Source organism: Parambassis ranga, chromosome 14, assembly GCF_900634625.1.
Source record: "Parambassis ranga chromosome 14, fParRan2.1, whole genome shotgun sequence".
Classification (NCBI taxonomy): Eukaryota; Metazoa; Chordata; class Actinopteri; family Ambassidae; genus Parambassis; species Parambassis ranga.
The window spans coordinates 9,670,011-9,696,140 of record NC_041034.1 but is presented as its reverse complement, the minus strand read 5'-3'; the positions used below and the strand labels follow the sequence as shown (position 1 = coordinate 9,696,140).

The 26,130-nt window shown below is 41.2% G+C and overlaps 1 protein-coding gene across 4 annotated transcripts in view; it reads left to right on the top strand.

Annotated features, from left to right (window-relative positions):
- Positions 1-25,099, top strand: part of LOC114446034 (transcription factor COE1-A-like) — a 66,302-nt gene extending 41,203 nt beyond the window's left edge. Inside the window, exons 7-17 of one of the 4 annotated variants that reach the window (XM_028421426.1) lie at positions 1,939-2,020; positions 2,985-3,126; positions 4,532-4,665; positions 6,115-6,241; positions 12,100-12,188; positions 18,790-18,855; positions 18,940-19,102; positions 19,229-19,411; positions 19,997-20,194; positions 20,652-20,720; positions 21,865-25,099. In XM_028421426.1, the coding sequence (XP_028277227.1) occupies positions 1,939-2,020; positions 2,985-3,126; positions 4,532-4,665; positions 6,115-6,241; positions 12,100-12,188; positions 18,790-18,855; positions 18,940-19,102; positions 19,229-19,411; positions 19,997-20,194; positions 20,652-20,719 (1,252 nt within the window). In that variant the 3' untranslated portion in view covers position 20,720; positions 21,865-25,099. Of the gene's footprint in view, positions 1-1,938; positions 2,021-2,984; positions 3,127-4,531; positions 4,666-6,114; positions 6,242-12,099; positions 12,189-18,789; positions 18,856-18,939; positions 19,103-19,228; positions 19,412-19,996; positions 20,195-20,651; positions 20,721-21,864 lie in introns of those variants that run through there. The other 3 variants (XM_028421428.1, XM_028421430.1, XM_028421427.1) reach the window with 3 other exon arrangements.
- The last annotated feature ends 1,031 nt before the right edge of the window (positions 25,100-26,130 follow it).

The window sequence follows — 26,130 nt, the reverse complement described above, 5'->3', positions numbered from 1 at the left end:
TCACTGTGCGGAAATAGTTTCTGTGCATTCTGATGCAGCGTGTCTGCAGCCTGATGTCAGTGTCAGGGCTTCCAAAGCTAAGGAAAGTGGTCCTACTGAGGTCTTTGTGAATGTGGTCCCTATAATTTATTTTTGAAGTTTCATTTTGTTCTTCTTATACTTCACATTTTGGTTCACCATCCAGCCACACCTGAGAAACAACAGCTGTGCAAAATATGGTAGCTTATGCACTTGTGCAATGGGTTACCATGGTAACCAATGAAAGGGTAGAGAAGCTTGTTGCAACATATTTAACATTTGGAAAATGGTCTTTTTTTAATCCACCCTGTTGCCTGGATAAAGGCTGATGAGTGAAGCGAACAGTGCAAAAGGATGAGAATCGTCATTGTTGGTCTAAATATGCCTGACTCAATCAATGATTTGTTTTCAAAGTTTCTGAAGTTTAAATTACAACAGCATCTGGCTGCACAATGTGTTTAAGTTCACATTATTTTTACTCTTTCAAATGCAGGACTTTGACTCACATTGGAGAAAAGTGCTGCTTTAGTCTGTTCATATATCAGGCAGAATAGCAGCACTGTGTGTGTGTGTGTGTGTGTGTGTGTGTGTGTGTGTGTGTGTGTGTGTGCGTTACAACAGAGGGTCAGCTGAGGTGGTCGTGTTAACGCTATGCTAGTGTTGTGAGGAGGACTAGACAGTGGGAGGTCAGCAGAGGGCACTGTGGTTGTCCTCCGCTGTGATAGGCTGTCACCCAGGGGTGAGGGGTCAAGATAATTAGGCATGCAGAATCCCAGCGCCGGTGTTCTAACGAAGCCTGAGCTCGTTAATGCAGAGTTTTACACTCAGACCTGCCACTGGACTGTGCTGCACCGTCACACACACACAAGCAGAGTACATGTTTGCACACTCACACACACACACCTCTGCTTTGTTCCAGCGGTCCAACACAAGGGCTGTCATCTCCTGAACAGTGGAGCACCAGGCTGTGTCACAAGGGAATAGAGATGATACAGACTTGTGAAAAGCTCACAAGTGGACACAATTTAATGAAATCCGATCAAATGCAATCTTCAAAAGACTATAATGGAGCTCTTTATATTCAAATTATGCTGCAAAAGAGACATGTTTCAAGTTCATGCCATCAACATCTTTTAAATGTTCTTCTGTTTTTCTGTATTCCTGTATCAATGCAAACAGAAATTAAATCCACGACTGTGACGTTGAGTTGTGATGTTGAGTTGTGATACCTGCAGATGTAACAAACAGGAAACCCATATGTAAACATGAACTTGTGTGTGTTGGTGTTTTTGTGTGTGAGTGTGTGCCTTGTTGCTTGTGCCAGGCAGGCCAGCTGGCTCACCCCAAAACACAACCTGGATGTGTTTGTTTGCCGTTGATGGCCATCTGCATGTTTGATTTATTCTGTAATATGGATTCATGACATATGGTCCCATTTCAAACACAGAATGTCAACAAAGTTCCTGTTTTTTTAATGACTTCACAACATAGAAGGCATCATGTTATCAGTAGATATCAGTAAGTATTTGAAATATGGTATAATGTTAGTGTTAGGATTAGTGAAGTTTAAAATCATTAAACTAAAGGTCAAACTTCCTCAAACTGGCTCACGGCTGCATATTTTCACCACCTTTGCAGAGAGCGTGCGAGATTACTTGCCTTCTCATATGTTCGTCCGGTGTCTTTGTCTGGTACTTCAAAACAGCTGCTGTGGATTTAAGAACAAAAAAATATATTTTCTCTTATATCTGCTGGAAAATTCCACATGGAAATCCATTTTGACTTTCAAACATTATGAAATATTGATTTCTGTTTTGGGGGATCTGTCTGTTCTGTATGCTGTTGAGTGGGCTTGAACTCATATTGTGGAAGAAAGCAGTGTAACCTTCAATATGGCCTTTTTTTTCTCTTTCCCTACAGATTCTTCCTCAAGTTTTTCCTCAAGTGCAACCAGAACTGTTTAAAGAATGCAGGAAACCCACGAGACATGAGGAGGTTCCAGGTACACCGCATTTGGTCACCTTTCTTTTTCTCAGTCTCTCTGTGTATTTGTCTCCTTTCCCTTTGTCTTCTGTAATAATACACACACAATTTATGGCTGCTGCAACACATAAACACAGTAATGTGTGTGTGTGTGTGTGTTTCTGTGCAAGTAAATAAGCTATCAGCGCCTTTACAGGAAACATGAGATCCTGACCCTGACTACTCAGAACATAAATATACACACAATGTAGGGAGAGAGGAAGATGATAAAGAGAGGGGAGAGAGAGAGAGAGAGAGAGAGAGAGAAAGCAGGGAGGGAAAGAAGGAAAGAAAGAAAACAAAGAAAAGAAAAAAATGGGAGAAAAGAGGTGTTAGGGGGACAGTTGAATAAGATATAAGGCGGTGAAGCCAGGATTAGTTCCTTATCTTCATGGCTGCAACACAATCAGGAAGACACCACTTGAGTCTGAGTAGAGATACTGGACGCCCTGCAGATACTGATAGATTTATTACTGTGGCACGTGTGTGTGTGGATGTGGGATACTTTATGTACACATTTATATGTGTGTGTGTGTCAGAGACACAGAGAGAGTCATATGGTAGCAAGTGTGTGACGGTATCTGTGCCTCTAATTGTGCAGCTCTATTGTAGTGGAACCAAAAAAGACAGCTCTGTTTCCCTGGGAGATAATTAAGGGCCGGACCCATCAGGAACTATTGAACAGAGGAGGACAGACACTCTACACACACGCACACACAAACAGTGCAGTCACAGTGACTTAGTGTGTGTTGAGGGTGATGGTAATAGCAGTGATAACGGGTTACATTTAAAGAGCTTTTCACAGTTTCACGCTTTAGCTCCTCATAGCAATGATCTCTAAGCCTAACTTCGTAATTCCTCATCCCCCCCCCCCCTCTCTCTCTCTCTCTTATTTTCATTCATCCACACTCTTCACACACTTTTCATCTGCTTCATCTCTCCAGGTGGTCGTATCGACTACGGTGAGCGTGGAGGGTCATGTCCTGTCAGTGTCCGACAACATGTTCGTCCACAATAACTCCAAACATGGCCGACGGGCCCGCAGGCTTGACCCTGTGGAAGGAACGCCGTCTTACCTAGAACACGGTAACACAGAAGTGTGTGTGTACTCGTGTGTGTGTGTGTGTGAGCATAAGCAGCATGGCCACCAGATGGTTGATGGTTTAATCCTATCAGGTGATTCCTGCCCCTCCATCTGGCTAATCCAACTCACTGCACACACTCAGACACAATGCACAGTGTGGTGGTGTGTGAGTGTGTGGGTTTAATACAATTATGATTTTTTTTCATTAAAAAACCCAGACTAAAGGGTGTTTCAATTCAGCTGAATACTGATAGTGACACGCACACACACACACAGTCTACACAATGGTGAGAGCTGCTTCGTGACAGTCAGGCTTTTATTGTTATGATATGGGATTGATTCATGAGCTTGGTTACACACAGTACTTCACAATGAAGTGACATAAGCTGACAGTATCCATCCTGTTTACAGTAATACCAGGGGTACTGGAGCATGTGTTTTATCATTAGGTTAAAAATGAACAGCAGTAATCTCACATCAGTCAAGCTTTGGGATAAACAAACAGAAAATAACCTAAAAGAGCCTGATGCTTTTAACCATCTGAATCCCAAACATAATCATGGTTAATCATGCAGAACAATAGCTATTAATTAATGATTAAAAAAAAGTTATTTTTCTTTAATTATTGACTATACAGAAATATGAATAAACTGTGTTACTAATCGTGGGGGAGAAATGGGTTCTACAAGCTACAGATATTTACCTTTTTTCTTTACACCATCTATTAATGGGTTTTCACATTTACTGTAAAAATCCTGCTGGATAATTGACTTAGTCATGGTTTGCTAGCTGTGCTGAGGAGTGCACATTTTTATGACAGAATCTTGTTAGTTTAAAAATTTTGTCATTTCGACCTGTAGAATAAGTTTTGAGGTTCAGAGGTTTGAACCTCACATGAATTCAGTATATAATAACAGTGTATTAAATTATATTTCACTTTTAAGTGTAATTATGTGTGTGTAACTCCCCAAACATAATAAATAATAATGATCTAAACAGAAAAGAGATGTATCTTCAAGCTCGGTGAGAAACATCAGCACTTGTTTCCTGTGTTTATCCTCTTGTTTTTACTAAGCAGACTAATTTACGAGGAGAAACCTCTCGTCTGAAGGACCCGTTGAAAAGGACTCAGTCTTTGAATCAGCAGCTTTTTCAGTGTAATAGTCTGGAATGCAGCCAGAATCTAAGGGTGTAGCATGAAGAGTTATGAGGGACAGATGCAACAGGGATGGAAATGTTTTGAGCCAGATTTCCTCTCTGTGCAGAGATGGATCGGTTCTCTAAAGGCACGAATTGTTGAAAACATTTTTTATGTCAAGAGTGAATATTCGGTTTTATTCTGATGTCCCTTAAACCCCTGTGTGTGTTTATAATTGTCCTCCCTTCCCTCCTCTCTCCTCTCTTAAGGAGCAGCTCCCTGCATCAAAGCCATCAGTCCCAGCGAGGGATGGACCACAGGGGGCGCAACTGTCATCATCATAGGAGACAACTTCTTCGATGGTCTCCAAGTTATCTTCGGTACCATGCTGGTTTGGAGTGAGGTCAGTTTACCAGCAGCCATTATCCTGCCGTCATGTTGTTTCAACCCCTCCACTGTGTGTTTTTGTCCTTGGACTGTAGGAAGTAATTTAATATGATGAAAAGTATGATGAAAACATACTTTTCTTCATCATCAGGCTCTTAACTGTGTGTGATCAAGTGTGTGTTTGTGTGTTAATGTTTGTCTAAATGAGGTTTGCCTCACTAATGAGTCCCCACCAACAAACCACCGCTGCCCCTCTCTACCTTCCTCACCCACACTCCCTCTGTCTCACTCTCTTTGGAATACTGATCAAATCAACAGATTTTGATTGCTATCAGCTTAATGCTCACACATACACACACACAGATACATAGCACACACTATCATACTTTTCCCCAGTTCCACTCCTCTACAGAATGTTTATTTGTCTTCTGACTCCACTCACCGTGTGTGCTGAACGACTGTGGCTCCATTCCAACAACAACAGTGTCTGTGTGTGTGTACATACTGGCATACATGGCTGCGTGTGTGTGTGTGCGCTGCGCTGAGGGGTTTGTTTACAATGTTGAGAGCCGCACTTACACACACTAACATGTGTACAGAGTCTCAGTTCAGTTCAGTTCAAACTGACTCAGCCTGGCTCTGATTTTGGCCAACCAAATGTTTCATTTGCACTCAACCTGATTATTGATTCCGGCGCAAGAAAGCACAGTGAAAAAGTCTGCTGGTGGAAAGTGATTGCGTGTTTGCCAAGTTCTGTTTGTCTGCAACTCTCTGCCTAAAGATTTTATGTAAACTTGAGCCAAACTATGTTTTTTTAATCTTATCTTCCATAAAAAATATGACAGTGTTTCTTATATTTGGCTTAAAATTAGAATTTGTTTTCCACCTAGTATCGATGCAGGTGCAGGGTAATTTTTATTTTTACACACACCAGCTTTTTAAACTGATTCTGTGATGGACTTTTTTAAATGTTTGAAGTAAATGAAAGTGCATAAAGTAAAACAGTGTCAGACGTCACCTAAATGCACCAAATACAAATGTCAATACAGGTCAGTTATATATGCATTTCGCCACATTAACAAGTGCAAATGAATCTCCAACCCACAAACTGAAATAAACACTGCAGCAGAGCTTCATATGCACATACACTGAATAGGAGCAATGGACAAAAGTTAATGGAATATTGTTAGGTTGTTATTGTCATTGATGCTGCAGCAGTGGTCTTATTTTCCCATAAATAGTAAAAAAGTAAGAAAATGTCATAGTAAGGAATTTTGGATGTTTGTTAATGCCAATAAAGTGTTAAGCTATGAGGTAAAAATCCTTTTTATCACCACCAACATCAACAGGTATGAAGTAAAATGAAAGTTTGGTTCCTGTCTGCACCAAATCAGAGACTAAAACTGCATTATCTTGTTCCCATCTTGTGAAGTGACTCTCGGTCCCTTTTCCTTTGCTCCTCTAGTTGATTACACCGCATGCCATCCGGGTGCAGACACCTCCCAGACACATCCCCGGGGTTGTAGAGGTCACTCTGTCTTACAAGTCCAAACAGTTCTGCAAAGGCACACCAGGGAGGTTCATATACACAGGTAGGTCAAATATGCACACATGTGCACGAGCACACGTTGAACTATTTTTGTGTTTTTCCTTATTTAATTTGTTTAAAATAGGTTTCAAATAAAAAGTTTTTTTCTGCATGTGTGTGTGTGTGTGAGAGAGAGAGAGAGAGAGAAGGAGGGAGTGACTGCTTGTGTGTGTGTGAATAGAGTTGCAGTTCACTCTCAGGCCAGACAGTGTTGAACTAATGACTGTAGATTAGTCAACATTAACGACCCACACTCGTTAGAATGTTGCCATAATCAGAGGCTCGTTAAAACCAGCTACAATTAAACAGTCTGCTCTTTATAGCCCTCCATACTGAAACTATTAGTGAAATCATCCAGAACACCCAGTTTACCAACACACACATACACACACATGCAAAACACACACACAATACACGCAACGGTGAAAAAGCAGTGTGCATGATTTCTGAGCGGACTGTTGAATGTGAACAAGAGCGAGGACAGCATGGATGTGTGTGTGTGTGTGTGTGCATGCACCAAGTGTGTGTGTGTCTGTGTGTGTGCTGATTTTGTTCGGACATACATGTGGAAATGGATGGAGGTGATGTGATGTCTGGTATTGATCTGCTCAACATGACTCCATCACACCATAATGATGACGTCATCCTCACAGAGAGAGAGAGGGAGGGATTAAAAATGTAGGAAATCTTTAAGGATCGAAACATTTAATGATGGCAGTAATTAACCAGAGATAAAGATGAGGATTTAAAGCTGATCAATACGCACATCAACTGTCAGTTTTACTACTGGTGTCAAGATTATTAAAGCTTTATACTGCTGGCTGTTGAAAGCACAAAGTGTTAAAGAAGGTGATGAACTTTTAGAGAAAAGTATAACAGAATGCTGCATGTGTACGATAATATTAGTAAACAAAAGAGAAGAAACATGGTGTAGATGTTCTGTAAAGGAATTCCTCTGTACGAGCAGTGATTATGTTTGTAATAGAGCGGGCTCAGGATCCTGTTTTTAGACAGTATCTCCACACAGTGATGTTTTTGTTGTGTTGCCGTGCTGCCTGCACACAAAAGTCCCCAGCCTGTGCGCCGACTTTAGTGTTCTTCAGTCAAAACGTCTTTGGTCCAACCCTGAGGCTAGCTGGCGAGTAATTGGTCCGTCTGGCGTCTAAATGCTTCTCCTATTGGGCGGAGGTGACCCCCTGTGACCTCGCGATTGGCTGATCGCTTCAACATGTGACCCAGGAAACGCGATCTGTTCCTGCGGTTGCCTGACCCCGCCTCAAGGTCGAGCTCTTTCTGGTAAAAGTCGCCGGTGAAGGGTCACGCTGCTGAGAGCTGATTGGTTGTTGCGGTTTTTCAATGCCTTGGTCGTGGTCGCCTCTGGGTGTAAGGACTGGGCAATTAAACACACACACACATACACACACACACACTTAGAAAGCCACACTCCTATGGGGTCATGTCTTACACAACTTACCACACACACTTTCAAACAGGGGCAGGAGTTGAAAGTAATTGTAAATCAGAGTGATATGAAGGAAAGATGTTGAGTAGTCTGGTAAACAGATGGTCTACCACATACATACACACACACACAGTTCTTATACACACATACACATGGTGCCGTATGGCTGCTTCATCTGCCTGATGGGAAAAATTAACATTCTCAACATCACACATTCCTATAAACACAATGGTACAAAGTGACAATCAATAAATACTTATAAGCACATGTGCACAAACACATTTATATTTATATTCATTCATCATCAGTACAGCTATGTGAGAACAATCATAACTCACTTTTTTTCCCTCTTTTCCTGAACAAATAAACTTTTATTTTGAAGGCAAACCAGAGCTTGAAATGTGGAGGGAGACAGAGACAGAAGAAAGAGACAGGCACCCATAAAAAGAGAGGCCAAAAGAAAGGTGGACTTTTAAACCAGATTGTAAAGTATTGATCCAGTCATAAGTGGATCTCACATATACTGATACACACATGCAGATACACACATGTACAAACACACCGAGAGAAGAAGAGAGAAAGAGATCTCATCTCATAAGGGGAAGAATGAAGCAATAATTCAGTGGTATTGAACTGTTGGCTGGCCAGAGAATCGATAACACCACACCTCTTCTTCTCCTCTTCCTCCTCCTCTTCTTCTTCTTCTCCTTTTACATCAGCCCTTTCTGTCCTTTCACCCACGCTGCTTCACCTTTTTCTCCCACTTCCTGCATTGTTTTGTCTTCTGTTTCCAGTAAACACTATGAAAAATAACCAAAAAAAAACATCCCCATACATAAAAAAAAATACAGATAGACACACACGCTTTTCCACTCTTTGTCCCTCTCGTCTTTTCTCCCTGTCTCCCTTCTCTGTTCACATTTTATTGTGAAACAGGAGTGGATGGTCTGTCCTCATGAAACTTCAATGAGTATTGATCTGATGGCAGCTCTGGACTCTGAGAGGAAGAACAAGGCTGGAGGAGGAGGTGGAGGTGGAGGTGGAGGAGGGATGGAAGAATGGATGGATGAAAGTGGCAGAAGGTGTAGTTAAGAATGAGGTGAAGCAGAAAGAGAGGGAGTGAGGAGGGGAGGTAAAGGAGGAGGAGTTCATGCTGAGATGGATTCACGAGCAGCAGGGTGGCAGATTTTGTCGAGATGAGACGGGTTCAAGCCAAAGTGTCACCAAATCTACTCAGCTGCAGTTTGGTTGTTTTGGTAACATCCCCCCTTGTCGTTTGACTGAGATACTTTGAATTTAAGTAAAACCATGAGGAAAATGGCGGAAAAGTTTGTTGCAGATGGAAAATAGTTCAAATTAAGAGAGCCTGGGACTAAATACATATACTTGGTCCGTTCCAGACATAGATGCCAAGTGTCTGTAGTCATGCTGTGCTGTTGTCCTTACTGTTGCTTCTTTTCAGGTCATGACTTAGATCAAACAGATAGATGGGTTTTAGTTTTGGAGTAACTCAATGATGCAGAAAACACTAAATATTCTAAAAAAATGGGAGAGAATTTTGTTGCAGGTGGTTGAGGATCGGCTGCCAGTGAGGAATTTAAATCTGGAATCTTTTCCTGATCTAAGCAGCAACTCCAAAACATAAATACAAAAAATACATCTGTTAATTACAAGATAATATAAGAATTATCATTAATTAAATTATCAGAACTGGTCTTGAGTCTGGGTCCTACGACAAAACCCTGACAACATGTAGCTTTTAGAACAAGCTTTTAGAACAAGCAAGAAGTTTCTTTCTAGCAAAAGAAACTTCAATATATCCCAAACTTTGAAAACTGACACTACACCCTGCTAACTGTGGACGGGTGGGTGTCTGTGGGTGTTTGTGGGTGTCGTGTGTTTCCACAGTGCGAGTGCATTACCAATGCCTTCTAAAGCTGATGTGTAATCAATTGGAAGACTTGCACTGATACTATTTCTGTTTTCTGTGCGGAAAGAAACCACCAAAGAAACCTGACCTTTAGGCTTCAGAATACACACAGACACACACTCTGTACACGGGCCTGCATACACACAGACCGACACTAATCCATAAACACACAAACGTCCATCCTTTTAAGAAACATAGTGTTCTATTAATAAAGAGACAGTTGGATATACTTTAGGCCTAAAGTATCGAGACAACTCTAAGTCATCCTGTTATGTATCCGTGTGTGTGTGTGTGGTCTATTAGCGCTGGCATCGGTTAAATGTCTCCAGAGATGTGCAGAGTGTGGATCTGACACTGACAGTTAATTCTGACAGTTGATATCCCTCCGACTGTTAGGCAGCTGTGTTTAGAAGTTTTTTTTTGTTTTTCTCAACCATGAATTAGTTTTTTTTTCAGGATGTTTTAACACATGCTACATTCCCCTTTCACTCCTTCTCTCGCCTCTCTTCTTTCACCTGTAGTTTCTTTATCCATTCCTTGCTCGTTTTGTTATCTCTTCGCCACCCACCTCTTCTCACACCACTCGAACACATTCACACAATTATCACATGAATCATAAAATTGCTACGTCCTGCCTCAGAGCAGAGGGAAGCGCTGTCCCTGACAAGTTTAACATCTGGTATTTTTACAGCTCACAATTTATAATAAGTTATGTTGCTAACAAATTGAGCGGTTTAGGACATAACAGAAACCAGAAACTGGGGTGTGATGTGATAATAAAACAGACACATATCTAAAATGCACACATGCTAAAAGGAATTACAAAACAACACAAGACATTCAGCTGCAAGTAATTTATCAGAATGTGGAAAGTACCAGATATCACTGCAGCTGCACACTTGGACACACACACACCCTTCATATTCCACACCTACGTCTGCTGTAGCCTCTGTCGTGCTCTTTTTCTGCTTCTCGTATTCCTTCTTCTCTTTCTCGCACACACACATGCAGCAACGTATAGGTTTCTTCAGTGTGAATGCAGTCACACACACACACACACACACACACAATCCTTTAAATTGTCATTCTGACTGACGGGGCTTTCAGAGCTCCACATGATTGACATATTGATTGGATAAAGACTGTAGAAAATGTAATTGGAACATTAAAGTGAACACTAAGCATTCTTTAAAAACCCTTCAGATTACACCTGCAGCGTTATTATCATACAAAATGCTTTCGACACCATTAGATCCATCTCTGCACATTTGCATGTACCATTTAACTGTCTGCACAGTTACACCACCACAGGTTCAGCCGCAACAGTGAAGTGACTTTGTGTTAACAGTTATTACTCCAAAAGTATTTGCTCATTTAACAATCATAGTTTTAATTATATGTGCAGGTTTTAACTTGTGTTAGTTGTTGTAAATGCAGACTAGAGAAGCACATTTCCAGTTTTTTATATACAGCCTTCTTCTCATTCTGCTTCAGGATGATCCCCACATAAGTTGTTGAGAGATGTGCTTTCCTCAGTTACAGTTTTCCCAGCCAGATTTTGAACTGCCGACCTTTCAGTCATGAGCCTGCCTCTCTAACCTCCAGGCTTCTGTCGGCTTGTAGAGATCCCGCTGAGCTGGTTCATTATTTTCCAACCCACTTTCACAAAAAGACCCTACTTGATACCAGTGCGATGCTTGGGAACAAAATGTCACGAAATGGGATGTCATCCTCTCTCTTCTCCCCCGCTGACTGCCACAGATGTTGTGGTTTTGTGTGTGTTTATCATGTGTGCAGGATGAACAGCAGGAGCCTTAAAGAAGCAACTGGTCAATTATAAGACGAGCTTTAAAACAACATTAATGTAAAAACGGTTAAGTGAGTAAATAATGGAGGAAAGACGTCTTCCCAAGGAGATCACTGCTTTCACTCTCACTGTGTAATGCTCAGTCTGACTGCTTCCGATAGATTTTACAGTCTTTGACACCAATAGCACTTTAAGCTGGAAAGAAGTAGGACTGCTCTGGAGGCTGAAGGAGGTTAAGGATGGAAAAACAAAGCAGATGGTGGATAGGAATAGTGGAAAGCTAATGGAAAATGTTATGATATATGTTTATTCTAGCAACAGAAGGAGAATGAGGATAAGCCACAACATCCTTTCTTTGACAGGAAGGAAATGTCCTCCTGTCTGCACAATCAATATTTTCAGATTAAAACATGAGTCTTATCATCGGACTCTGTAGTTTCATTAGAGCAGAAACATTTTTACAGTTTTAGTTTAGTCTCACTGCGGCAACCATATGTTTGTTGTAGTATTTGGTGCCAGAGCAGAGCTACAAGGAGAATCATCCCCCAAACGGTCCGTACCGGTGTCTAAAAGTTTGTGGAACAATTGCAAATGTAGTTTTTTTCCATGAAAATTCCATTTGTGTCATGCCCCCTGTTCTTTGTTTCTATCTGTCTTCTGCAGCGTTAAATGAACCCACCATCGACTACGGCTTCCAGAGGCTTCAGAAGGTCATCCCTCGGCACCCCGGGGACCCCGAGAGGCTGCCAAAGGTACCAGAACAATTCACTTTTCACAGATATTTCAGACACTTTAACTAGGAAACACACCTTAAAATAAACCAGTTGTGTCTCCTGCTTAGGGACACTTCAAAAGCAGAGACACTGTAGCTCTGCAGAGAAACAGTTTCTCTCTAACATTGAGCTTCTCTGCTTTCAAAGAACCAGCCCACACATATGAAGCTAGAACAAAAACAGTTTTATGTTTTGTTTGTTTAGTGAGTGTTATTTTCATATTTCTGAGCTGTTTTCAAATCTCCTGTGGGTTTTGCTTTTACCTCTTCATGAACTCTGTGTGTGTGAGCTGCTTAACCCCCATTTGCAGGGTGAGCGTTTGAATCTTTTCCAGATCAGAGTCATATCTGATTATTTGTTTATCAGCCAGAGATCAAGCAGTGTGTTTAAAGGATCAGCAGATGTAAACAATTAGCAACAAACGATGAGCTCCACTTTGATACCAGACTCTGTCATCCTGATGATCTGTACATGCAGGATGACTTTCCTCAGAGCAAATGTGTCAGCTGATAGAGATTAAATTTGAATTTGCGTTTTTTTTGGGGGGGAGAAACACAGTCACGACCGTGTAAACATCTCCGTCTTCCACTGGAGCTGATCCAGGATTGGCTGTCTTGGTTGTGACATCATCAAAGTTTGGGCGCCGGCCATGATGTAATGGTGTGGCGATGCTGTGTTGTCATCATGGTCGCATGCCGACACCCTGGACCCTGCACATGTGTTAGTGATCATATGTACTGTTCTTTATCACCGTGGGAACGCGCTAGCTACATCACACAAACAAACATCACACCTTCTGCACAGTTCGAAAAAAACAGACTAGTATAAACACAATGACAGAAGAAAAGTATGATGTTACACACTTTACAGTTATGTCTGTTCCAATGCACAAGGTTTTAATTATGTCTGTTAACTGATTGGATGAGAATTAATCTGTGTTAGTGTCCTGTGTCCTCATTGGATGAGTCCATAGCTTGCAGTTTTGGTGCACTGCCAGCATTCATGCCCATGCAGGGTACGTTGTAGAAAGCATTAGGACAAAGATGAAGGTATTTTAGGGTTATACTGTATAAAACAGGTCCATGTAAATCCATATTTGTATGCAGGAAACTATGAGGCCTTTATTAGAGAACCAAAAATAACTTGATTCCTACAGAAACAAAGAACAAGGGTTCCTTTTTGTACATTTTTTTTCATCAACCAAGCAGGCGCCTCTCAAATAAAAACTGCAGCATTGTCCATTTATAATATGAATGTAATGTTTTTGACCTAATGGCCCATGTGTTGTAGCCGTTCACGCTAGAAAAAAAGTCTCAGCCTTGACATCAACACAATGAATACAGGATAAACAATGCAATCCACTAAAGCAGATGGATGGAGTGCAGTAATATAAAATTTAACTCCTTCAAAAGCTTTTTCCTTTCACACTGACTTAAAGCCACGCACACTAAGCACTGCATGAAAATACAGTTCAGGAAATAAGGCTCACAACCTGAAGTGTGTGATATCATGAGTGATGTTAGGTCCAGCTTCTGGTAAAGGGCTGAGTCAAAGCAGAGTGACTCACCTCTTAATGGATAAACAGCCAGTCCATGTGATACACACTGTGCTTCCACCTTTTCTCATCCTAAATAAAAAATAAATCTTCCGACGTCTTGTTAGATAGCGTGATTCAGTCAAATTTAATTGTTGGGTTTTTGCATAGGTTTTATGTGCTTTCATCAATGCCAAACGTATAACAGACTTGACATTTACAGCTTAAAAGCTATTTTAAAGGGGAAAATGGAAAATATTGCCTTATCTGAGAGCACGATTCTTTTTTTTATTCTTGTCAGGTGAAATAAATCAAATGAGCACATAACTGGAAATAAACTGGTCCATAAATACCTTAAAAAACACATATTAATATCATTTCTTACCCCAATTATCCATAAAAAAACAACTTTTTTATTTGTTTTTCTTTTACCCACGGGGTGATCAATATCAAGTTTATTATAAGCAACATGATGTCACACAAGATATTTCCAGGCAAAGCTACAATGACAACGGTCAAGCTGCTGCCAGAGTAGCTGGCTGCATTGATCAGGTATCAGATGATATCGAGGTTAATCATAGCCAAACATGGATAAACTTTTCCTTCATGGTGAAATCGAGACAAAGTTCCTACAAAACATGAGAACTAAGACAATAAGTTTCACGGCACGGTGTCACTGTATAGTAGTTCTGAAAACTTTTTCAAAAAATTAGACAAAAGGATCCAGGAAACAAGTCTTATTTATTGTGTCTCCACTCACCTCTCAGCAGCACTGTGGAGCAAACTCCTTCATTTTAATGATAGAAAGCATTTAACCTAAACACATCCTGAGTTGATCTGCTGTACTTTGCTGCCGTCTTTGTTGTGCTGTAGATTCTCTCTGTTCAGAACAAGGTTGCATTGCATGTATCTGTTTCTGTGTGTGTATTCCTAAGTAATTTATCATTGTGTAGCCTATTGTGGTCACACAAACCCTGAGACTTTATTACTGCTGCCCACCAGCAATCAGTGTGTGTGTGTGTGTCTGTGTGTCACAGAGCACACGAGTTTGTGTGTTATTTGAGTGTGGAGTGATGTAGGAACAACAGGAAAAAACACTCTTTGGTTGTTGTTTTGTGCGAGAAGGCTATAATGTGTCTGTGTGTGTGTGGCTGATGGATTATACTGGAGTGTTTAGGTTGGCGCCAAACAGACACACACACTTGGCTTCTTGTCTTGAGTATTGATCCAGCCATTTATTGAAGTTATTGTAAGAGTCTGTTGAAGCTCTAATAAGAAGACAGACACACACAGACGGACAGACGGGGCAGTGGAGTGTATGAGAGGATTACCAGTGGACAGGCCAGTCTATAATTGTTCAGTGAGCATTGAGGGGATTTTGCCGGCTACACACACACACACACACACACACACACACACACACACCAGTATTCAGCTGCCAGTTTGTGTCACTGTGATCTCGCCTGCATCCATCCATATGTGCACATACAGTAACTATACACACTGACACACACATGTGAAGACACACAGGCTGAAGCCAGAGTCAGGAACCTTTCTGTCTTTTTTAATATAACTGACAACTATCAAACTACTACATCAATTACGGAATTCAACATAAATATTCACTGTTTTAAAAACAGCGCTGACACAGTGATCTGTTGTTAAGCATGTGTGGGTGATTGGCCCGTGGCGAAGAAAGCGATAAGCAGAGATGTCTCTTTGGATACACAGAGAAGAGATTCAGTGCTCTTTGGCCTGTGCACTCCTCTTTACTGCTGCAGAAAAGGACATGAAGGAATCAGGTGTTCAAATAATTACAACAAATATGAAACAATGCTGATGGTGGGCCGGGTAAAGGAGGAGGAGAGGAGGAAGATAGCACAGAGAGAACAAAAGAAGAGCAGAACATGCAGCATAGGACAAAACATAGCATGTTACAGATTATTGTTAGTATTAGGCATGTGAAATCTACAGTGTTTATTTGTATTATAAGTGTCTGTTTGCATTTTTTCTTCCATCTATACCTGATACTAGGATATTTGTGCTTTAGCTGGTGGCTTTGAAGTACAGAGGTTCTGTGTGTGTCATGATTTCACACACACACACCTCTGTGGATGTCTGTGTACCCATTGACTGTGTGAGTCTGCGTGTTACCTAGTGTGACAAGTGTGAACACACTGAAAAACCAAAAGAGCTGCTGAATATGAAGAGGCCGTGTGGGTCTGCCTGCATCTTTGCAAATTGTGCATGTATGCATCATTGTGTCCACACATGTCAAAGTTGTGGTTCAGGGCGTTCGGGTTGACAATGTCGGCCAGCGTTCATCGCCCGTGAGACTGTTGACTTCCTCTGGTGACTCACTCAGCTGACATCGCTATGCTGCTAATTTTGGTGATGTCATGCATTACTGAGGTCATGTCATCTTCATCACTAACATGAGTAATCCTGGTGATACATGAACACACATAAATGTAACTACACAATATATATATGCGTGTGTGTGAGTGTGTGTCACATCGGTGTGAAGACATGAAATCTGAAGCTGCACTATCTCTGTCAGTAAGAGAAGTTCTCAAAAGGATGTGTGTGTGTGCACACATGTCAATACTTGTGTGTGTGTGTGATTGTAGCCGATATCCTTGCGAGCTCACATGTAAAATGACATCATCTCTGTGCAAGGTGTGACCCTGCATGTACGGCATCTCTAATGGCACATTAGAAGCGGATCAAGCGGCTAATGTGCCAGCATTAGGGAGGAATAAGTCATGTGTGTGTCATGTCTGTGCTGGCCTGGCACACGCATGTTACACACACATCTGACCCCACAGAAACTCAGCTCAGCATTTCCTGGAGCTAATGCATACAACATGTGTGTGCCTGTGTGTGTGTGTGTAATGTATGGTTATCACATTAGTGCTGCTCGTAACTCAGACAGTAAAAGCACCTAGACACCTTGTGTTATTTTTTTCTTTCTGCCGGCAGATTTGTCTTTTCTTCCACTCACCTCCTGCACCTTTTCTGTGGCTGTCAGTCGACCTATTTGTCTACATTTGTACCTGAAACCGACAGGAATAGATTCTGCTAAAAGGTTAAAAAAAGTCTTGAGAATGTGTTATATAAACTCATCTAAGGACTTGAATCTTTTAAGACTGAAAGCTGCTTTTCAAGACTGACAAGAGACAAAAATGACAGACGAGTCCATGTCAGGTATATATTCCATAAATACTTGACAACAGATGAAAGGTGGGGCGATTACATGAATAGATTAGAGATTAAGGCTTAAAAAATCAGGCTTTGTGGCCGCAATTACTGTAAACAAAGAAAACAAGATCATCTTTCTGTCACTCTTGTCAGAATTTATCTTCTTTAACTTGATGGACAGAAACATGAAGGTAAAGATTGATCCCAGCACACCTCAGTAAGCACCGATTTGGTGATTTGCATGTCAAAAACACCTAAATTTGACGATTTATTTTCATCTTCTCTTTGTAAAAGTCAGCATCTTGGACCTTTAGAAAATGATATCATCACCACGTTCCGAGATGATCTTTACTTTAATATCTGACCTTAACCTGTTGTTTTTTATGCAATACCCACTTTCAAAATGATCATATCAACACCACTGATACATTTTTTTCATCTTATATAGTCCAGAAGAGCAAAATGTGTTTACGTTTTGTGTGGAATCGTTGGGCTGCACATCAAAAGCCTTAAGTCTTTTTAGTACTGAAGGAGGTGTAATTAAAGCATAAAAGCTGCATATTTTTTGCCTTGTTAATCCTCTTTGAAACAATAAATGATGGCAAAAAGATCAACAGCAACTCAGCATTCATTTTAACACAATGCAGCTGGAAGCGCCATTCATCTGTATTAAACAGCAGGTAATCTGACAAACAATGCATTCTAATTTACTGACACAACCGGCGAGAGATTAATTAGGAGATGTGAGTATCTGTGTGTCTAAATATGACAGAGAAAAACAAAAGGATTCAGAGTGCATTGATTCCAGCAGTCAGTGGCGCTGAGTGATGTAGCAGCCGAAGCCTGCAGACCTGATAATGATGATGTTACCAGAGGATCATCTTTCCTTCCCGTTTATCAGCTACTGGCCTTACTGGAACCACTCGAACAGTCAGGATCAAGTTTCTGTGTGTGTGTCTGTGTGTGTCTGTGTGTGTGAGAGTGGCTCAGCTCACCAGTCTAATAATGAGAGGTTAACAGAGAGGCTGGCGGACCATAATAATGTGTTAAAGATTGAATTTAGCACCGTGGACAGGCACACTAAAACTGCTGACTGGTTCTGTGACCTCTCATATCCTCACACACACACACACACACACACACACACACACACTGATGGAGAGGCAATATGTTCCACCAGGCGCAAACTCACAGGAGAGCACGCATGCTCGCCAACCATAAGTATGTGTGTGCGCGTGTGAGTGTGTCACGCAGTGCAGGTTAATACTGTGAAGCGCAGAGTAATTTTCTCAGTGTCACCGGGCAGCCTCATGCTGTGGAAACGACAACACATTAACTGTTAAACAAGACACCTTAGACCCCGGGGTGGGCACCGAGAGAGAGAGAGAGAGAGAGAGAGAGAGAGGGTGGGAGGAAGGGTGAGGGTTTAGTGGATGGTGAAGACAATTCCCAATGAAAGGGGGCTGAGGGAGGAGGTGGAGGAAAAAGTGAAAATGGACCAAAAAAAAGAAGTAAGTCATGAGGATGGAGGACTGTTACAAAAGCACAATATGCAGCGGATGCACCTACAGAGCACTAGAGTATATTTTAAATACCTGTCACTTTAAGATGTCATTAAGACACATAAAGCACTCAACTTGACAGCAGATAATCTGCCTTTAAAAGGAGTGAAGAGCAATTTGTTTATCGTGGATGAATGTGAAAAGGATGTTGAGAAAGAGGGGCTGCGTGTGTACTTAATGACTTTTGTGGTAGTTTTTTCATGTATCTGACTTCTAACAGAACAGTAGAATACAAGAAATCTGTACAATTAACTAATTGAAATTCTATTTTGTTTTTACCCAGGAGGTTATTCTGAAGAGAGCAGCTGACCTGGTGGAAGCCCTGTATGGTTTGCCTCATAATAACCAGGTACAGACTCAAACAGCTGTCTATACGGCAGAAGGACGTGTGTTAATATTGCATCTATTCTCATAAGTTTACTTCTTCCTGCAGGAGATCATCCTAAAACGAGCAGCAGACATTGCAGAAGCTCTCTACAGCGTTCCACGAGGACACACCCAGCTCTCCGGCTCAACCCACTCTGGCATGATGGGGGTCAACTCCTTCACTGGGCAGCTGTCCGTCAACGTCTCAGAACCACCACAAGCCAATCAGGGTAGGACTTCGGACTTCAGACAACACACATTTTGATTTTTGAAAAAAAAAGTGCTTTACAAGCTGAAAAGCAGTATGGTACTGGGTTGACGTGACTTTTCCCTCTCTTCTTCACTGTTTTCTGCAGGTTTTGTGCGAAGCAGCAGTAGTGTGTCGCCTCATGGTTACGTGCCCAGCTCCACACCTCAGCAGACCAGTTACACCTCAGTCACCAGCACCATGAACGGCTATGCTAACAACACAGGCATGACCAACCTGGGAGGCTCGCCCACTTTCCTCAATGGCTCTGCAGCCAACTCGCCTTATGCTAGTGAGTGGATGCGTGCATATTCCCTCAGTAAACAAACTTCTTTAATTGCTTCATTTACAGGTGCTCCACACTGAGTATGTACGCAGCCTGAATGTCTGTGGACAGAATGTGAAAAGTCTCAGATCTGCTGTGTGGAGATTCCTCCATGGGGCTTTCTGTCTTCTATCTTCAAAAACAATCACCAACTCACAGCTCATAGCACCATTTTGTCCTCCATCCATCTCCTCCCTCTTTCTCTTGCTGCCTTTTATCTGACACCCACACCTCATCTCTCTCTCTCTCTCTCTCTCTCTCTCTCTCTCTCTCTCTGTTGGTTAATTGCATCCTATTTCAATTTAGCAGAAAAAGAAGACAGTGAAGGGAGGGAGGGAAGAAAAGAACAACACAGAGAGAGATTTTTATTTGTTTGCTAAGGTTTTTCTCACTGAGCATGATGATGATGATGACAGAGGATAGAAATGTGAACATTTAAGAAGCAGAACCCTCTGGTGTCACTTCTTGTGAAGTCACAATCATAAATCACACTGTGTGGACGCATATTCATGTGCAGTGAAGTAATCACGGTCTCTGTGTCTCTCCTCCCAGTTGTCCCATCCAGTCCCACTATGGCCTCCTCCACCTCCCTCCCCTCTAACTGCTCCTCCTCCTCCGGTGTCTTCTCCTTCTCTCCGGCCAACATGGTGTCAGCGGCCGTTAAACAGAAGTCTGCCTTTGCTCCGGTGGTCAGGCCCTCATCCTCCCCTCCACCCTCCTGCACCAGTGCCAATGGTAACGGGCTCCAAGGTAATTTACTGTCCCGGTCTGTCAGAGTGTGAGGATTTCCCCAGTAGATCAGGAACGTTTCTGTTTTGAGCCTTGATGTGATCATTTTTTCTTTAACTACATAATAATCTTTTGCTTTGAAAGCGCCATCATACAGCCCTATATAGAGTTATACAAAAATATCATAGCCTATATATGGTATATGGGACATAGGATGTTTACATAATATAAGTAATATAAGTTTTTTCCATCTTCTTCTTATCATTTTGAAAAAATGCATGACAGAGATGGGAAAATGTAAACATTAGTTAGTGTAAACCTGAGAACAGTCTAATCCATGTTATCCAGGTCTTCTGTTATGCACAATGTGGATTAATATTTCTTTCCTTTTCTCTTGACTTCTAACCTTCCCTCCTTCTTATTCCTCTGACCCTTGCCTTCTCATTTCCCCGGTCCTCTGTGCCTCTCTCTGTACCAGATCAAACATTTGTGGACTCTAGCAAGTACTCAACAGCCAGCTCTCTACAAGGCCTGGCCTTCACCTGAAGTATGTCCCTCCATTGTTTCTTCCTTCATCTCTATACTAACTGCTTCTGCAACTTTCTGCAACAGACTAATTTAAGTAAAATAATAATCATCTGCCCTGTTTTACCATACCCTGTTTTTGAATGGAATCACTGAAACATTTCTCACCCTAAATTTCTTAATCTATTTCTTTGGTTGTCTGGTAACTCCTCCCTATCCTCCTATTGGCTGGAAAGAAAGACAGGAAGTTACTTTTTTTTAAGGCCAAAAAAAGCAATTTGGCGCAGAGAATTTATTTCTCAACATCACTGACTTTGTTTAGTTTTGTGTGTGTGTATGTGTGTGTGTGTGAACATGTGTGTGGGTGTGGGAACTAAAAGCCTTGCCTCAAAGCATAGCTGAAATAAACACACTACACTCACTTGCACATGCACACACACTCACTCACTTACTTTCCTACACACACACTGTGTGATCACACACTGGCAGCTTACTGGGGAGCGATCAACAATGACAGCTGTTTGAGTCTCTTGACAGTTTATACTGTCAGTGTACCTGCCCTACCATGTGTGTGTGTGTGTGCATGTGTGTGACTATTTGAGTCTAAAACAGGAGAAAGGCAACTGTAGGCTCAACTGAAACAAAACATTTTGTAGAGTTTTATCATGCTACGTTACATCTATTTAATAATTCTCCACTCTGCTGTGTGTGTGTGTGTGTGTGTGTGTGTGTGAGAGAGAGAGAGAGAGACTTTGGGCTGGGATCTGCTTCTCACATGTTGACACCCCTCCCTGGGGTTTAAAGACAACACATGCCATGATACAATCTGTCAAGCACACACACACAAACATACAGTAAAATACACCAACTGTTGCTGTGCAGCATTAAGTGTGTGTGTGTGTGTGAGAGAGAGAGAGAGAGAGAGAGAGAGAGAGAGAGTCAATGTAGTGACCTTGCTCAGATTTTTACTGATTTATTTGTGTATTGATGTTTTAAATGTTGCTGCAGTCACACAGCTGCACAGATGGGAAAAACATATTGATGTATTTATGAGGGATTTTTTTTATGACGATGAAAAAAAATTGGCCCCATTTTAAAAGTTTTTTTCCTTTTCTTCCCCTCTCTTTCTCCCTCCTTCTCCCTGTTTTTTTCCCTCCACCCACCAGCAATCCCGGGAATGATCGTCCCACCCATGTAAAGGTGTGAATGCATGATTGTGTGTGTCTGTGTGTGTGAGAGAGCTGAATGAAGCACACTCTCATTGATCCTGTTGGAGGATTTGGTGCGAGTCAGACTCCGGTCAGGGATGGAAGCAGCTGTCCTGATCTGAAGGAACAAACCCAACTCAGGCCCTTTGTAACACAAAAAAACAAACAACTGTAAGAAAACAGAAGGAGAAGAAAAAACTGTTTGCAAGAAAATAAGTTGTTTAGACTTTGTACTTTGATGCTTTTATAGGAGAACTGCCATGCCTACACGATGACTCTCCATGGACACAGGAAGTGTATTTGTTTTAGAGAATATCCACTTCCTCCCTTGAATGACTTTTGTTTTCTTTTTGTTGTAATGGTTAATGTGTGATAATCATCTTCTAACTGTAACCTACACGAGGGATTTTCTATTGATAAAGTCTTTAATGAAGGAATATAATGTGAAGAATATCTGGCCAGGATGTGATGATTATGACGATGATGAAGATTCATACAGGGTCAAATCCAGGCAACACTGACAAGCCAAACGCACACATTCACTCCTCTTTGCCAAATCCACACCGATGTCACTCTCTCAGCGCTCATACTGAGAGTGCTGCATTTAATCAGAAATGCTTCCCGCTGGCACCTGATGCTGCAGTTTCAACCATTAAAGAAATCCCAGCTCTTCATCTTTTTCCCCGATTCTCCCGTGAGCTTTTACTAACACACAAATCAGTCTTTCTGTAGAACACAATTTACTTCCACAATTCAAGAATAAAGAGAGAAGACATAACTGTAAAAAGGCCATTGATGATCCGGAAATGAGAGTGTGTGATTCCCGGGTGCCAACAGCAGCTTCACTGTTGAGGATTTGACCCAACAACTGCCACAGAGTCCCTCCATCTTGCCCACATCTGTTTAAAAATCCAGCCACAGCAACCTCTCCAAGAGAGGGGATCATGTCTTAAAAGACTGCTGCCATTTTCACTTTGATTTTATTGTGTGAGATTTGCATCTTGAGTTTTGTCTTAATATTTTTTTTGGTTTGCTGTGTTTAGTATAGACATATATTTCGTTACTGTGATCAGCCAGCCAATCAGATTGAGCTTCTTTGCTTGCCTGCCCTCTGATCTGATTATGATTGGTTTAAGTAGGAAAACTAACCAACAGTGTGTCTTACATGCTGCGCTGCAAGAAAAACAAAAAAGCCAAAAATGTTCAAGTGCGTAATAAGATCCATGTTTTTAACATGTAGTGTAAAACTTTAACGTGTAACCCCGACCTGAGTAATAAGAAGCAAAACAACATAATGTGTGGCAAGGAGCAACAGAAATACTCTATAAATTATTTGAGGTTAAAGGTACAATTTGTGAGACTGGTAAATATACAAAAATGAATGTAAGTTCTCCACAGAACAGGAAGCAGTAACAGGTATGCCCTCCTTCCCCCCACAGGCATCAGGTGATGCCAAGGACTGAAGATCTGGTCCATTCACCAATGCATAGCTTTACAGCAGATGATTATGCAGGCTGGTGCCAGCCCCTCCTCACCAGTTTAATATAACGTGAGGACAATATTTTGGTCTTCAATAATGGAACATGTGAATGTGTTTCTCTGGCCACATGTTGCATTTCTATGTGTTCACTGGGGGCAGGGACTACTTCTGATGGTACCCAAAAATGGCAACCCCGAGTTAATTTTTTATGTAAAACGAGTTTAATATTATGAATTTGTGTGCTTTAAGATTATCTTTATCTCACTTTTACCAGTAGATTTTTAAGTCAATTACAGCTGCAATTAAAAAAAAAACTAAAAAACTTACTTGGTAAAAACAAAACAGCTTGCAGTGTGAGGTGGACTTGACCCTTGGACTCCTGACACCATCCCCCAGCAGCATTCTTACTCTTTACCCAGAGTTTTGCAGCTATAGTCCCTATAGTGTTCGGGTGATGTTGCACAATATGATCATATATGTTCCGTTAAACTTAACATAAACTTAACCATGTGTCCCTTCTTTGAGATGCATTATTCACCAAATGTAAAGACACGTTGCACGATACCACACAGAGGGAGGTACTGAACCCTTTCCTCACAAATTGTACCTTTAAATATTTTGCTCTAGACACAATATTTAACTAACCAAACACAAACCTCCTCTATAGTTTTAATGGACACTTTTTTCAGTAATGAAACACGTGGATTTTTGTCACCTAGCCATGTTGTTCTGATGTTGTTTCATTTGTTTCTTTGCACTCATTTTGAAGTTCATGACATTTCTTTTGCAGCGCAGGGAAGCTATCAACATGTCTTAAATGTTTGCATTATCACATTATGTGTCACTGCTCTCTCAGCCCTGCAGTGCATGTTGCTCAACAGTCTTAATGATAGGATGTTAATTTTGCCAAAGCCCTTACTTTAGCATGAATGCCTAAACAGTCTTATGCCACAGTCAACATTATATTTGTCAGAGTCTCAAGCAGTGAAGATGCCAGAAAACGGAAGTGAATTGAACTGGACAAAGAAAAATCCAATGTGCATTTATTACTTCTGTGGGAGGAAGTGTAAACATTAATGGATAATTATGCTAAGAGATATGAAGTAAATTCAAATGTGTTCAAGCCAGAACAAAGCAGCAAAGGTCTGTCCGAATAGTGCAGAAATAATGGAGAAAAATACCATAAAATGTCTTAAAAGTTTAAAAAAACGTTTTCATTTCAGGAAAACGAATCCTGAATTTCACCTCACTGAAGATACGAGGATGTACTTTTGGTTTTTTAATCTCTCATGTCTGGATATGAATGTTATTGTTTTGTGTGTTCTAGTGTCTGTTTGTTAAAAGCCATACTTCCACTGGTAGTTTCAATCAGACTCAAATAAGCCATTGTGTAATTTTCTCGAAGCGGGAGGATGTTTGTCAGATTGTCATGATATCATTCTTTCTTAAGGTTTTGTTGCATTTATTAGATGTAGAGATTTTTAATATGTTGCTATAATTATGCGTGTTTGTCTTCCATGTGATGGATTTTTGGATGAAACAAAGCGATGAAGGAAAAAAGTTTGTCCTCTTTCTCCTGCAACCTGCTTCAGTCAGGTTTCCATTTCTCTCCCTGTACTATTAATACTCTTCCTCTTTTTTTATTTCCCCTTAAAAATGAGCCACCTATTTATTTTATCTCAAACATGGGTCTGAAGACCACTCTTCTGTTTGTGTCTGTGTGTGTGTGTGGGTGGGTGGGTGGGTGTGTAGGTATGTGTGTCATTTTTTTCTCTAAAAAGAAAAATGTGATGTTTAAAAGGATGTTTTTTTTAATAGTACATATATAAATACCTGTACAGGAAGGAGCAAATAGAGGTTTTTGTTTAAGGAAGTAAGATCAGAAGCACTTGTCTAACAAACTTATCATGGCTTGTCTGCATTCAGGCTTACACAGCAGTTGGCATCGTTCATACACACATTATCAACTGTATCAGTGTGAAAGGGGGAAAGTACAGAGGGAACTACTGTAAAGATGATAATGTTGAGTTTTTTTATTTTGAACTTTGAAGTGTAAAATAACTTTTTGACTCTCACTATATTTAATTAAAGTTCTTTCTTCTCTGTGAACGGGTGCCTCAGCTTTGTTGTCACTTAAATGAGCCGATGAGTCGCATCTGTGAGGATGCAATCAGGGGAATTAGGATGCACTGGTGCAAAAAAAATGTAGCACTCTCTGCAGGAAACAATTAGATCAGCAGGTTAATCCAGCGCTGCACTGCTTCTCTGATTGCTCTAAATAGGCTTCCCTGTGTTGCCATACCAAGACCTGTTTAAAGCCGGGCACACACTGTGCATTTTTTGGTCCGATTTTGACCCGAATTTTGAGTCGTACGACTTTTTTGGGTCGGGCCGAATTTCAGCTTTGTCGTGCGTCTTTAATCGGGCATACTGGAGCTCACGAGAGGCGATTAACGTTGCACGAATGGCAATCGGATGATCAGTTGAATTTTCTGACATGTTTGATATTTTTGTCGCCCCTTGTGAGAGTATCGCACAGTTTAAGCTGAGATATGGTCTGAAGTATGTGTTTTCCCCCACTGTGCATGTGTTTGCTGAACATGCTCGAAATCACTGCACCTACACAAAATAGTTTCAGATGATAACAAACATGGCGGCGCCCACACGCATTGGACAGAATTGATGGAGGCCATATTTGATGAGCTGAGGCAGCAACATGCAGCACAAATTGTGATTAATTTAGA